Raw genomic sequence first — 14,825 nt, 5'->3', positions numbered from 1 at the left:
GTAGTCAAGATTTAAACAGCAAACAAAGAAATTACTTCATTAAAACACCCCTAAAGAAAAGTTCATTCATATATCTATCTAATATGCATGCATCTTTCAAAAAATTAGTCCAATAGTTGACTGACTTAGTCTTAGGCATCGCTATACCTATACCTTTTCATTTGGGCACTGCCTGATTATTTACGTTGCTATGATGCACATAGAATATATTAAGAATTAGATAACCTGGGCATATGCACAACTCCTCTTATATAGAAGTATTTGCATCTTACTGTAAGTTATATATTAACATCACCATGCATGTTATTGTAACCAAAATGATAGCAAAATACTTATCTTCTGTCTTTCTGTACTTTTTTCTTGTTACTTCTGTTTGTGTTGGAGCTGACAGAATCACAACAAATAAGCCTCTCTCTTGGAACCAGACAATAGTTTCTACCAACAACATCTTTGAAGTTGGCTTCTTCCAACCAGGTAATTCTTCCAACTATTACATTGGCATGTGGTACAAGCAAGTTTCTGAACGAACTATACTTTGGGTAGCGAATAGAGAAACGCCTGTTTCTGATTTGCACGCGTCTGAGCTGAAAATCTTGGATGGTAACTTAGTTATCACCACTAGTAGTAGTAGATCCAGTAAACCAATTTGGTCTACAAACTTGAATTTTGTTGCTAACCCGGATTCTATAGAAGCTGTGCTTCTAGATTCTGGGAATTTTGTCTTGAGAAATGGACCTGACTCAAGTCATCTGATATGGCAGAGTGCTGATTTTCCTGCTAATGTTTGGATACCAGGCTATAAGATAGGGATTGATAAACGAACCAAGACTAACCGGGTTCTTACATCTTGGAAGAACTCGAACAACCCTTCTTTAGGCCTTTACACATTTAGATTAGAACTTAATGGCACTATTGAGTTTGTGATATACTGGAACCACACTGAAAGATATTGGAGTAGCGGAGCGTGGGATTCCAGTGATCAAAGTTTTGCTTTACTTCCACAGTTGAGGAATAAACCTAAGAATTCTTATCATTTCAGCTTTGTTGATAATGAAAATGAGACATATTTCACTTATTATGTTCACAGTCATGCAATTCCTTCAATTTTCTCTATGGATGTTTCCGGTCAACTCAAAAGTTTAGTCTGGCCATCAAACACCCAGAAAGGGATCTTACTTTTGTCTCTCCCAGATCAACAGTGTGAAGTTTATCGTTACTGCGGTGCATTTGGTATATGTAGCCAGAAATTGATGCCATATTGCAACTGTTTACATGGTTTCCGGCCAAAGACAGACGAGAATTGGAAGGTGAATGATTACTCAAGTGGTTGTTCAAGGTTAATGGAAGTGCAGTGCATGAATTCTAGTAATTCTAGGAAGAAAATGGACAAATTCTGGGCAAGTTATAATATGGGTTTGCCTGAGCATGCTCAAACTGTGATAGTCAGAAACATGGAAGATTGTGAATTAGCTTGTCAAAACAATTGCTCATGTACTGCTTATGCCTACAGCAGTGATGGATGTTCCATTTGGATTGGAGATCTTTTAAATGTTAAACAGCTTCCTGATGGAGATCCTAATGGCAAAACTATTTATATCAGACTTAATGCTTTAGAGTTTCAAACAAGCAACGACAAGAAACGTGTTATTGGCATTATTACTGGTTCAGTTGCAGCACTGATAGTCCTCTCAGGTCTTGTAAGTTATACTATGATCATTTGGGGGCGGAAGAGACTATTAGTTAGACCGGCAACTCTTGATGGTTCATTGGTGCAATTTCGGTACAAACAACTACAAAGAGCAACAAAGAACTTCAGTGAGAAATTGGGAGGAGGTGGTTTCGGCTCTGTCTTTAAAGGAAGATTCAAAGATGCGACACTTATCGCTGTGAAGGTACTTCAAGGAGCTAGCCAAGGAGAGAAGCAGTTCCGAGCAGAAGTAAGCACGCTTGGGAAAGTTCAACATGTTAATCTTGTTCGCCTTTGTGGGTTTTGTTCAGAGGGTACTAAAAGGCTGTTAGTTTATGAATATATGCCAAATGGATCCTTGGATACCCACCTTTTCCCAGGTAAAAAATCCACCTTGTTGAATTGGAGAACAAGGTATCAGATTGCTGTTGGAACTGCTAAAGGATTGGCATATTTGCATGAGAATTGTAAAGATTGCATCATCCATTGTGATATTAAGCCAGAAAACATCCTTTTAGATGATGATTTCAGTCCAAAAATAGCAGATTTTGGCTTGGCAAAGCTCTTTGGAAGAGAATTCAGTAGGGTGATCACCACCATGAGAGGGACAAGAGGTTATCTTGCTCCTGAATGGATTTCTGGAGCAGCAATAACAGCAAAAGCCGATGTTTACAGCTACGGAATGATGCTTTTTGAGTTCATATCTGGTCGAAGAAACACAGAGCAAATTGGAGATAATGAGCTCGATTTCTTCCCATCTTGGGCTGTGAGAAAAATGTGTAATGGAGAGGATATTATCAGCATATTGGATCATAGGCTGGAAGGAAATGCTGAGTGTGAACAAGTCTTGAAGATGTGCAAACTTGCTTGTTGGTGTATTCAAGAGGATGAAGATCAAAGGCCAACAATGGGAAAAGTGATTCAGATTCTTGAAGGTTTTTTAGATGTGAGTATGCCTCCTATGCCTCGGTCTCTTCATATTCTTGACAACAATCATAGCCAGATAAATTTCTTTGTTGACAACTTGATGTCAGAACCAAGTTCCTATGCCTCAGTAACCTCCTCTATGTACGAAAGCTCTTCATATGTCTCTGCAAAATCCCAACTCCCAAGTGTAGACTACTCATCCAAATACTATTGATAAGGGGCTTGTATGAAATTGTAGTTTTTGTAAGGAAATCATCTTGGCTTTTGTATGGTGTTTGTATTGAAAATGTGTCTTTAACTTTTTTGGGATATTTGTATTGAGATTCTTAGCTTTTGTATGGTGTTTGTATTAAAAATGTGAATTGTGTTTAACGATATTTTACTTGGACTCGAATAATCATACTATATTTGTCATAAGACTACGTATTCCAATGTTTAGTTATAAGAGAGTATAATTTAAACGAATTTGACATTATAGTTAATCGAACCTTTATTGTATGCATCTCTATTTAAGCATGTTATCAATCTCAAATTTCAATTCAATAGGAGTCTCCATCAAAATCTAAGCTGTTTGTGGAAATTCATAAACCTTGTTTCAATAAAAAAAAATTGATCTACTTCATCATCTTCATAGATTTGTTTCTAATAATTGAAATTAGCAAGTGGCATATTTATGTAGCAGAGTTTTTGTGTGAAACCGTTTAAGTCATTGGAGAATGATCCAAACGTAATTCTGTACTTTCACTAACAAATTTTTATCAGTTTTTCTTACATATTTTTCATCAATTTATGAATACTACCTCCTATGCTGCAAAATACTTTGACATATTTTTGTGAGTAAGTTTGCCAACACATGATTTTAACTATTAATATCTTCAAAACTTATAAAATATAGATATTATGAAAGCATATCCTGAAACGTTAATCACAAAATACGGCCAGAGGAGAATACATAAATAGTGTAAAAGTCCAACTGTGATGTGTCATGTACTCCCTCCGTTTTTTTTTAATCTACACACTTTTCTTTTTAGTCCGTTTCTTTTTAATCTACACACTGTTGCTTTTTTTTTTATATTTGGTAATATATCATATCTACTTTCTCCTCTTTTTCCATCCATGTCATTCACTTTTTAATATTTTAACCCATTTTTTTTTTTTCTCTCTCACTTTTGAGTTTCTCTCTCCACCTTTTCAGTTTCTCTCTTATACATTTGTACTTCTTCCTTGATTCTCCCCCAAAGTGAAGTGAGTGAGTAAATTAATATGAAACGGAAGGAGTAATACTACCTCTGTTTTTATTTAGTTGCAACATTCACCTTTTTGCACAAACTTTAAGAAATGAGAAAAGAGAGTATAATTGACCTACTTACCCCTGCTACTAGTACTGATCAGGTTCTTTTCAAAAGAGTAGGTGAAGAAGTAAGGGTAATATAGTCAAATTATTCCAAAAGCTTTTCTAAAAAGAGAAATGTTGCAACTAATAAAAAACACCTAAAAATAAAAATTGTTGTAACTAAATAAAAACAGAGGTAGTATTTATCTTGTTCTTGACAAACTTTTTTGTTTTTTGTTTTTTGTTTTTTTTTTTCAAAATAATACCATCGAAGTGTTCAACAGTTGAAGCCTGAAGGCTGAAGCCAAGGCATTTCTTTTTGTTAGCATAATTCCGTCTTCTTCATGGACGACGGCCATCAGAGCCCACTGTAACTCAGGTTCTTGTAATTCGAGAAATGGCCTTCTTGTCAACAAACAACTTCTCTTTATACTCACACACACGCACCAACATTCACTGCTCCAAACTATCAAACCATAACGTCCGCATCACTAAAAACAATCGACACACTATAACACTCCCCAAAAATCAACTCATCACTTCATGTGTCACTAAAACCAACTTCTCAACTTCAAATCCCTCTAATTTAATTGCTCATTTGATCTCTACCCACATAAAAATCCCCAAAATTTTAACTGAAAATGCTGTAAAACTGCTTGTTGGGTCCCTAATTTTGGTGAGTTCTGTTAGTAGTAGACCAGTGAGGGCAGAAGCAGTACAAAGTGGCGTGAATTTCGAGGAGGAGAGAGAAACCCAGCAAGAGAATGTTAGAGATGAAGAGATGTATGAGAAGTTATTGGAACAAGAACCCAGAAATTTGGAAGCTTTAAAAGTGTTAGTTAATGGGAAAATGAAAAAGGGGAAGACAAAGGAAGCAGTGAAATATGTGGAGAAGTTGATTGATATTGAACCTGATGAAGTTGAGTGGAGGCTCTTGCAAGCTCTATGTTATGAGATGATGGGCCATTTGAGTAAAGCTAAGAGGTTGTTCAAGGAAATTCTCAAGGAAAGGCCTCTTATGCTCAGAGCTTTGCATGTAAGTCTGCTCCTTTTCTTTTTTTTTTTTTTTTGGTTTTTTGAGATGAATTCTGCTGCGTTTATTGTCATTTCTTGTTTTCAAAGTTTGATTTTTCTGTGTGGATGAATTTTATTGAATAGTCACTAATATCTGATTTATGGGATGATCATGGATTTGAGAAAAATTAAGAAAAGTTTCGAAAAAATAAGTTAAATTCAGGAGAATGAAGTTGAATATAACATACCCTATGTTATAATGTTTGTTAACTTGGGAGGTTAGTGTTGTTTGATCTGTGATGATTAGAGTGCACTGGTTTAAGTGGGCTGAGGTGAGGCAAAATTACTAACTGAATCCCCCAAATAAAGAAAGATATAGTTTCAACTTTCAAGTGATGTTGAGGGTGCATTGTTTGGGGTTCATATTTTAGTGGCTTGAAGCCAATTTTTGAGTTTAAATGCTCCAATCAAGAAAGATATGAGCCTGTAAATCTGGGTAGCTGTGATGTTTCCTGATTTATCTGATTACATAGGACATTTGCTTATCTTTTTTGTCTCTTACCTGTCAGGGTTTGGCAATGGTGATGCACAAGAACCATGAAGGACCAGTTTTTGATATGTTGAACCAAGCTCTGGAACTTGCTTCTCGTGAAAAAAGAGTTACTGAAGAGAGAAACATTAAGATATTGATTGCACAAATGCATCTGGTGAAGGTGATGTGCTCCTTTGCTATGTTTTATCATATGAGGATTGCTTTCGTTTAAGTGATGTGCTCTTATTGTTTTCTCATTCTGAAAATTGAATTAGCATAATGCGAGTGGAAACCCAAATATGAACCAGTTTGACAAGACTATCAGACTAATGCTGTCATTTTAGTTCCTCTGTTAGTGACTGAAGTGCTTTATGGTTCTTCTTCTTGTAGTACGTCATGTTTGACTGAAGTGCTTTATGGTTCTTCTTTCAATGCTTTGACTTTGTAAAGTATTGCAGAGAAGTCGTCTAAAATTTCATATTTAGAATTTGCACAGCAATCAGTGATTTAACTGACCCCAATATATGAACTGCAAAGTATGGGTCATCTACTTTATAGGATGGCTATAGGGAAGGTGAAGTATACAACATCCTCGGGCTACGACGGAATGATCAGACGTGTAATGAAATCTTAGATGGACTGAGAAGGAATGTGCGAAATGAGAGATATTTCATGAATGGATGTGAAGTGGATGCAGGGTTGCCTGGTGACACTAAGGTGTCGAATTGGAACTTCTAGCCAACCAGTTCTGCAAAAAGCTTCAGGTTTTATTATTCATGAAGTAGACAGTGGAAAGCTAATAAAACGAGTTTTCATAACCCTACCACTTTTTGGCTTGTCAGACTGCAATTTTAATTACTACTCCCTCCGTCCTCTATTAGTTTACCCCTTTCTTTTGCACAGAGTTTTAGGAGAAATAATGTTGTGGGTCATAGAAAGAAAGAGAAACTATTATTTTATATTAAAGTTGAATGTATGTGTGATGAAAAGTTTGTGGTCCCATTCCAAAATCAGCAAAAAAGAAAAGGGGTAAACTAATAAGGTACACCCTTAAAAGGAATACGGGTAAACTAATAGAGGACAGAGGGAGTAATTAATTAGTAATTATTTTAGTACTTCTCAGTTCTCAAGTTGCCTATAAAACAAAGGGCTGAAAGTAATAACACCAGATACACATACTGTATGGTTGGATATAGTATCTTTTAGTCCTTTTTATTGCTGCTACATACCAATTCAGAATTTTGTTTTTCTATGAACTCTTTGTTGTGAGCTCTTTTGGTTGTTTGTTCTGGATTCTGATAATACAGTTGGTCAGAAAAGTGAGCATAGTTTTTAGTTAATTAATTTAGTTATGATGCTTCTTGCCTTCTAGACCCTTTTTAGGATTATTGAAGTAGAAAAGGGGGGAGGGGGAGGGTATAGAAAGGAACTCTGGAAACTGGACCGATGTAAGAAAATTCCATTTCACAATACACGCACCATTTGCTTTTCACGCACTCCTAACGCTCTTCTTTGGACATCAATATCATTAATTGTATATACGGTAAAATTACAAAAGTTGATATTTGAAATCCTTGCATTGAGATGAATTTACCACGATCCCACTTGACTATGTTTTTTGTTACATAATTTGAGAGAAAGATTGTCAAAGTTGGTTGACAAATAGTAACCAAATGAGAGATGGTGCATGTATTGTGAAAAGGAGTTAGTATAAATTATACAAAGGACTACCTATAATATATGAACATATTCTGAAAGTGGAAACTGTTGGTTTTCCCTTAATAAATAGATGTAGCATTCTTTTAAATCAGAAATTCTTACCTGATGGAAAGGGTTATATAAGAAAAAGTTGGAAAGAATTGTAATTTACAAATGTTTCTCATTTTGTAAACACCACTATCGCCACCATCAACAACAACAATATCTGCGTCCTTTATGGATCCACCATAGGTAGGGCACAGGAAGATCGAGGTGTACATAGGACGTAGCCAGCAGCATTACCTAGTACAGAGAGTGTCTGCCAGATACGCAAACTATTTTTTTTCTGAAACGACACCTACTCCTGTGTTTAGCAAGTTAAGGAAGACCAAGAAAGATTGCAGGACATTTACTGAGCACTAAGGACCTTGTTGCTTGGTGTAACATAGATTTCTGGATTTGTATATGAAAGAATGCATATTCTTGAGTAGCATGGAATCCTGGAAGCGTTTTTGAGGTGACTATGCCTAAAGAAACGAGCATAGTCTTATTTATCTTTATCTATTGTAGGGGGACTTAAATGAAGCTTTGAAGAAGTACGGAGAGCTAATTGATGAGAATCCTCGAGATTTCCGGCCTTACTTGTGCCAGGTGAGTTTTCGCAAGCATAATCTGTTCCTCACGGCATTGTGTTCTACATTTTCACCTTGTCTTTCCCCACTGTTATCTTCGTCTCATGTTTTCTGATCATTGTGTTCTAGCTATTGTCGAAGTCCTGGACTGCAATGGTTTATATAGATATGTCATGCCAACATGTGTTATTTTTCTGTGGCTCGGTTATACTTCCTCCGTTTCAAATTACTCGCTACACTTGCTATATAGGGAAGTTTCATATTACTTGCTACACTTCTTTTTTTGCCATTATATAGTAAGTTTTAAGTTCATTTACCAAACTACCCTTACTTAAAATATTAAACAACACTTACTCATACCTAACCATCAACATTAATTTATAAACAAAAACCCACCACCAATCCCAACCCTTTCCCCCACCATCATCAACAACTTGAACCCCTCCTCTCTCCTCCATCATCCCAACCCTTTCTCTCTCCTCTCACCATCAACACCACCACCATCAACCTCTATTTTTATTTCTTTCTTCTCACTCTCACCACCACCACCCAACTCTTTCTCAACCTGTTCGGCTTACTCTCTCTCCTCTTCCCACTACCACCATCTTCCCGCTGTCGGGCCCGCCACCCCAACCACCAAAACACCCCTCAAAGCTAGAACACCCTTCCCCCCACCCTGCAAAAGCTGCCAAGCTCCCCTCCACCCCTGAAGGCCGAAATCCCCTCCACACCCCAAGGACCTAACTCGTAGCAACAAAATAGCCCACCCTAACCCACAACAACAAAAAACCTAACCATTGTCTCGAAACAACCCACCTACACTAGAAGACCCCGATTGTTTTCGGGTTTGTGACTAGGAGTATTGGGGATGTGGGTGGGGAATGAAGAGGAAGAGTTGGGAAATTAGGTTATGAAGAGGAAGTGTTGGTGGATTTTGGAGAGATGATTGGAGGAGAGAGAGAGATGGCGGTGGGTTTTGGAAAGGTGAAGTCAGAGAATGGTGGTGGGTGTTGCGGGTGGCGCACAAGAGGCGCTTGTAGTCGGAGGGTGCTGCAGTTATTTGGGGGTCTTTGGCTGCGTTTTCCGGCGATATTAAAAGGGTGTTGGGAGTGGTTGCAGTGGTAGTAGCTTTTGGAGCGGTGGTGGTGGTAGAAGTGTTGGTGGTTGGTGGTTTACGCAGTCGTTATGGTGGTTGCTTACTTTAGGTTCTAAATTACACTTAATCACATAGCTCTCATATAACTAATTTTACACTAACAATAATTGCCTAGGTAACCGTAAAAAAAAGAAGTGTAGCGAGTAATTTGAAACGGAGGAAGTATATAGAACTCATGCCATGTGTAACTTTGTGCACGTATGCTTTCTTTTCTTTCTGTAAAAGTTTTAGTTTGTTGGCAAACTTAGCACTGTTCATTAATGTAAATGTCTAGACTTGTAAAGGAATTTCGAAATATTGAACGAGCTCTTTATATTCATGAACTAATTTGAGTGGAAATATTAAGACTGGAATAGTGGAATGCATTTTTTTGGTATGCTAAGTATGAAAACATAATTGATTAAGGATTTTGTTATAGGAAGCTTAGTTTGATAAAGTGTGATGCGCAAAGCAAAAGCATGTGCATCATGCACATGAGGTGTACTCTTTTTGCAAAAAGCCGTGTAGATTTATCATTCAACTTTCAGTAAAAACACGCTGTATTTTATGATGCCTTGTCAAGGAGGGGTGGTTTTCGAAGGAGGAGCATGGAAAATTAAGGGAGAGAGAAGAACAAAGAGGGAGGTGCTTTTCGTAGTTGGTTTCTCACCTTCCCGAGGAGCACCTAAGTGTCCTTGTTGCCATGGTTGCTGGAGTGGATGAGGCTAACGCCTTGTGCTAGGTTTGGCTTTTAAGAACTATGGCGATTTTCTCTTCACCTTATATCAAGAACTTGTCATTTAGGAGTATCCTTCTTAGATTCATATCACATTGAGATCAAACCAAACCAGACATTCTTATATCCGTTACTTACTATGAAATATGTTTATCTTGCATTAGTAAAGATTATGGAAAATTAGATCTGTGATTCTTTGAAAAATACACGACAAGACGAATTTAACAAGATGAAATATGTACTTTTTCCCCTTATAAGTCAACGCCAATAATATTCAAAGTTTAGTTAGTAAGGGAGACCTGATTAGACCACATTCAACCAGAAAGATTCAGGCCAAGCTAGATCTTAATATATTCAGAGCAAATCACCTTACTTCAGGTGAAGAGAATATAGCCTAAGTTAGGAAGCAGCAAGTTGGGACTGAAAAAGGGTCAATCATTGGGACAAATTAGGATAATTATTTTTCCAGAACGGAATTATATAAAGCCTCTAGATGTTTTCAACAGAGCGAGCTACTGGGCTTTTGTCTGAATGCTTGTCAGATATTTCTAGTATATAATTACTGGAAAATAGAATTTGATTGTAGCTTACCTTAGTCGACATTGTTTGGGACAGCGTTCTATCTGTTCCTGCTTTATGCCCAATGCATGTGTGCGCACTCGCTTGCGTACATGTGTTTGGGGTTGGGGTGGGAAATCCCAGCTCTCTTACAAAACCTGCCTTTTTTACTGTTGGGACTTGGGGTTGGGCCTCATGAAAAGGGTGTGAAGAAGATTGAATCAAAAAAACACAAAGTACGCAAGTGTAAGATGACATGGATCACATGGCAGTGTCATGAAATATATTCGTTCTTGAAGTTGGCTGACCTAAGGAGGTTCCTTTATAGCACAATAAGTCTAAATTGAAATGTCATCTTGTACTCCTTGTGTTACTGTTTGATAGCCAACCTGACATTCCTGCTCGCTTGATTTCTGCTCGTTCAGATTAATCATTCATGGATATCATATCAAATTTCAGGGAATAATTTACAGTTTACAGGACAAAAGGAAAGAAGCTCATGAACAGTTTGAGATTTATAGAAGTCTTGTTCCAGAAGAATTCCCACAAAGAGGATTCCTTGAAGATGTTGTACTGGCAGCAAAAACAGAATCAAGAGAACAGCTGGAGAAGGAGTTTAAGGCTCAATTCTCATATAAGAGATAAGTATGTGAAACTTTATTGTACGTTTGTGGTAAGATTCTATAGTTGTGTTATATTAACGACTATGCCATATTGCCATGGATTCTTTTGACCTGGAATTGTCTCTCTTGTTTTGAAAAATATAAGTCGACGGTGAGTGAACCTGATAGAGAGAGCTGCATTTCTTGTTGGAAGTGATTGGCGATTAACATTGTGGTGGCCTTATTTTCTGTGGAGTTCCTAAACTTGGCAAGTTAAAATAAGCCGTTGAAATAATAGGCTGCACTCTGCTCCCGTATTTGCATATCCAATGGCCTCCACCTGTACATGTTTCTTTTTCTCTTGACTAGCTGATGGAAAGGCATTGATAGCAAAATAGTAATGGTCTCTCGTGTCTGGTTCTCATTTATAATGAAAATTTTAGCTTACAAAATAGTATCCTTGTAAAGAAAATGGGTTTGAAGAGTATACAGTTTAGATGTACGGATATTTGCTTGAACCTGCTTGAAGTTCATTTTTCATTGATTAATCCTTTGCCGAGTTCATAAAATCGTTAGTGGTGGCAGGAGTATGCAATTGCAGAAGCTGGAAGTTCCTTTTTTTTTTTTGAGGAAAGACCTGAATTCACCACAAGGAGCCGCAAGCTAACCTCGCTATCCGTGCTTAAGATGACATTGTGTATACATATCATTCACTTGGTGCAACTGAAAGTGCTGACTTATCTGATTAGATTTTTTTTGGTAATGTTAAGCTCCACTGATAATTTTTGTGACCTTGAACTTATTTTAGAAAAAAATTTGGATTTTTTAAATTTTCCTTGAAAAACTTTGTGCCAGGATCTTAACATTATCTAATGTCAACGAACTTGGGTGACCCGATAATATACCCATAAGAGATGAATGTCTTAGGTGATGTCTTCTCTCACTAATTTATTGTGTGAGACATTAATCGTTAACCCCCATCAAAGAAAACAAAATCCTCGTGACTAATCTGTAGTCCCTTACAACAACAGAAACAGAGATATTCCCAAAAGAACAGCCCTCATAGGAACAATGCTAAGCCTGATTGCACCAGCACCTACAACCTCAATAGGGAAGAGGCACCCCTGTTGGGAGGCATTGGTGGAGCTGATCATACCAAGGCCATCAAATTGACAAGCTTCGACACTCTGATCGTTCATCTGGAAGAACATGTTGAAGGCGTACGAGATGTTACCCTTAACATCAAGGTTATTGCACGAGGAGCCATATTCTAAGGCGGTGCAGTCTGATCTTGAGCACGCATACTCTATAGAGCCTTGTACCTTATCCTGGTTCTTGGCGTCTTGGTTATAGATACACCATTTAGACTCTAAGTACTGCACCCCTTTGGCACCTATGGGCATCTTGTCATTGCCTTTGCCGCTAAGGTCCATCTGAAACTTGGGTTGTCCATCGTAACGGAAGATTCCCCAGTGCCTCTCAAAGTTGCCTGGGTCTATGCTCTTCATGTTCTCATCGAGTAGCCCAAAAAGGTAGACCTGAAAGATTTGTTTTTATAAGAAAACAAAATATTACTTCGAATTGTTCGACAAACAAAGCTCAATACATAATTACATACTATCTCTTTACTTGTATGAAACGGGGAATAACACTCAGGGGTCGTTTGGTTCAAGATATGGAATGGAAAGGGAATGGATACAAATAGAGGAGGGGAATGGTAACAAAAATGGTTACCTTTATTGAGTGTTTGGTTCAACCCAAGGAATGGAAATGAAGGGTAACCATTAACTTCAAGTAATGGATTTTGTTACTTGAGGGGGAGGGAAGGTAACAAATTGGGGAATCCATTACTATCAAGTAATGGTAAGGGATTGATGAGAGGTTGAACCAAAGAAAAAGAAAGGAAATCGATAATTGATTCCGTTTCTTGAAACCCAAAAATAGTGAACCAAACGACTCCTTAAAAGTCATCTTTGGTTTACGAAAATAGTTTGGGGTTATTATTAGGGCTGACAAAACTTTCCCTGAATATGATCCCACCAAAATTTATTAGGATATTGAACACCTTTCAAATATTAATCCCCAAACAATACAAAGGAAAAATTGAAAAACAATTCGACTGACCCGTTCGAAAAATGAAAAGCAAATCGAAAATTGACGATTTGTTACAAAATTACTCATTAAGCAATTTTTGTAGATAACTTATTAAAGGGGATTAAGAAAAGAGAGATTATGAAAGAAAATTGCAATACCTCAAGTTGTCCTGATCGCATAGGGGTGCCCTTGTTAGCAGCCAACTTCTTAAGCAAACCATCATAAAACTTTTTGGCATTCTTAGTATTAGCTTGAATGTGGCCATCAGTAGGCCATCCAATCTCCCCAACAATGATCTTTAAATCTCCATAACCATTCTTCTTCAATGCCCAGACAAGTGTGTCAAAGTTAGCATCAAACACATTATTGTAGGAATGGCTATTGTCATTGATACTTTTACCGCCTCCATCAAAGAAGGCGAAATTTTCAGGAAAATCCGGGTTTTGGTAGAGACTAAGAAAAGGATAGATGTTGACAATGAAGGGTGCACCCTTGTCCTTAAGGAAGGCAACTATGTCTAACATGAGATCCTTGATGTCTCCTCTAAAATCGCCACTTGAGGGTGAAGTTGAGGACGACTCATACACGTCTGCGTTGAGGGGTATGGAAGCCTTGATATCTCCATGTCCAGCTTCTTCAAGAGCTTTCACAATGTTTTGAAGGGCTGGAAATGTTGTGTACTTGAAACTGTCGTTATAACTTGCCAAAAATGGTTCATTCCCTACTGCTACATACCTGTCAACACAAAATATATGATGATCGACTTTAAAGGGAACTTAGAATTGAGAGAATTGATGGTCATCCACATCAATTCGATCCCAAACTATTATGAAATGCACCTACGATTATAAAGTAGGATTCTTTCTCATATATATGATATATGTGCATGTTATTATTGCATCAATCAGGGATGAAGAAGCCATATATGTGTGATCACAATGTTGAATAAACACCATTTGTTCTGGCAAAATTTTCTTTCTTATACCAACATGTTATTGTAATTTTAATTCTTACTTAATGGAATAATGGTGATAATTTATATCTTTCCTACTCCAGAAACTATGATTATTAATATCGACTAAAGGAAAAGATGCACATTATATCATGCACTCAATATTACAAATTAGTGCACTTTCGTATTTGCGCATTCATTTATTTATTGAGTTGTGACTGTAGAATATCGTGATTCCTAGTGCACAATAATAAATATTCTAAATCAAATTTCGCAAATAATTATATCCATATATAGGCGCATGCAGAATTATGTTGTTTGCAAGTACGTACTTTATATTGACTCCTCCATCATAAAGGTGCTTGGTAACATTCTTCTTAACCCAATCTTTTGCATGTTTGTACTTGTTCATTCGTTCAAGCATGTCATTAGGGATGGCAACCATGACATCAATCCCAGTCCCAGCTAAGGCTTCAAGGGTTGAGGCATCAGCATCGAAAAGCTTCACCTTCTTTAAGCCATTGTCTTTCAACATTCCAACCACATTGGATGGTGGTAGTGGATGTGATGCAATGCTTCCCCAATTTACACCTATGCTGTAACTATTTTCTGCACCATTGGTCATAACCATTAGCATCAAAAGTGTCCATAGCCATAGGACCATGGCTCCAGCCATGGCGCGTAGATGGTTCGAGATTGGGCCGAAGATGGAGGTCAATAGAAATGGTTTGATCAAATTTGCAAAAAGAGGAGAAAACTAGTTGGGCAAGGAGAATATAGAGGAAGCAAATGTTTAGAATAGTGTGTAGAAAACCAGTTTATGGGAGGTTAGGAGTAAAAAAAGGGTAGTATTTAAACGAGTATCCTTTTTATTCGGCCTTTTGTATTAATATAGTGAGTTGAAAAATCACTTGCTATTTTTAGA

At 37.3% G+C, this 14,825-nt stretch overlaps 3 protein-coding genes across 7 annotated transcripts; 2 read left to right on the top strand and 1 right to left on the bottom strand.

The window, feature by feature from the left end:
* Positions 1-207: 207 nt before the first annotated feature.
* On the top strand, positions 208-2,828 carry LOC104896215 (G-type lectin S-receptor-like serine/threonine-protein kinase At2g19130). Its single transcript, XM_010682932.3, has one exon. The coding sequence runs from the start codon at positions 234-236 to the stop codon at positions 2,826-2,828; it is 2,595 nt and encodes an 864-aa protein (XP_010681234.3). The 5' UTR covers positions 208-233.
* A 1,388-nt stretch (positions 2,829-4,216) lies between these two features.
* LOC104896066 (hypothetical protein) lies at positions 4,217-14,825 on the top strand. Of its 5 annotated transcripts, none has more exons than XM_048645765.2 (5): positions 4,218-4,983; positions 5,531-5,674; positions 7,762-7,842; positions 10,712-10,897; positions 14,333-14,825. In XM_048645765.2, exons 1-4 carry the CDS (start codon positions 4,345-4,347, stop codon positions 10,895-10,897), a joined length of 1,050 nt encoding a protein of 349 aa, XP_048501722.1. In that variant the 5' UTR covers positions 4,218-4,344; the 3' UTR covers positions 14,333-14,825. The 5 variants fall into 5 exon arrangements, with proteins under 5 accessions (XP_048501723.1, XP_048501722.1, XP_010681057.2 ...); XM_010682755.4 differs by having other exon boundaries at positions 14,322-14,825; XM_010682756.4 differs by lacking the exon at positions 14,333-14,825 and adding an exon at positions 11,440-11,684.
* Positions 11,825-14,576, bottom strand: LOC104896067 (glucan endo-1,3-beta-glucosidase 8). Its single transcript, XM_010682758.3, has 3 exons — positions 14,233-14,576; positions 13,107-13,683; positions 11,825-12,392 (listed from the first exon to the last, which is right to left on the bottom strand). The coding sequence occupies exons 1-3, from the start codon at positions 14,574-14,576 to the stop codon at positions 11,874-11,876; spliced, it is 1,440 nt and encodes a 479-aa protein (XP_010681060.2). The 3' UTR covers positions 11,825-11,873.

This window comes from Beta vulgaris, chromosome 6, assembly GCF_026745355.1.
Source record: "Beta vulgaris subsp. vulgaris cultivar EL10 chromosome 6, EL10.2, whole genome shotgun sequence".
NCBI lineage: Eukaryota > Viridiplantae > Streptophyta > Magnoliopsida > Caryophyllales > Amaranthaceae > Beta > Beta vulgaris.
Note: the sequence above shows the minus strand (reverse complement) of the source record. Positions and strands in the feature narration are given on the sequence as shown.

Coding starts and splice junctions, on each gene's coding strand:
- LOC104896066 (XM_048645765.2), top strand. CDS start 4,345: ATGGCCTTCTTGTCAACAAACAACTTCTCTTTATACTCACACACACGC. Junction 5,675..7,761: donor CACAAATGCATCTGGTGAAG/GTGATGTGCTCC, acceptor TATCTATTGTAG/GGGGACTTAAATGAAGCTTT. Junction 7,843..10,711: donor TCCGGCCTTACTTGTGCCAG/GTGAGTTTTCGC, acceptor ATCAAATTTCAG/GGAATAATTTACAGTTTACA.
- LOC104896215 (XM_010682932.3), top strand. CDS start 234: ATGCACAACTCCTCTTATATAGAAGTATTTGCATCTTACTGTAAGTTA.
- LOC104896067 (XM_010682758.3), bottom strand. CDS start 14,576: ATGGCTGGAGCCATGGTCCTATGGCTATGGACACTTTTGATGCTAATG. Junction 13,684..14,232: donor GATGGAGGAGTCAATATAAA/GTACGTACTTGC, acceptor TTGTGTTGACAG/GTATGTAGCAGTAGGGAATG. Junction 12,393..13,106: donor TGCGATCAGGACAACTTGAG/GTATTGCAATTT, acceptor CAAATCTTTCAG/GTCTACCTTTTTGGGCTACT.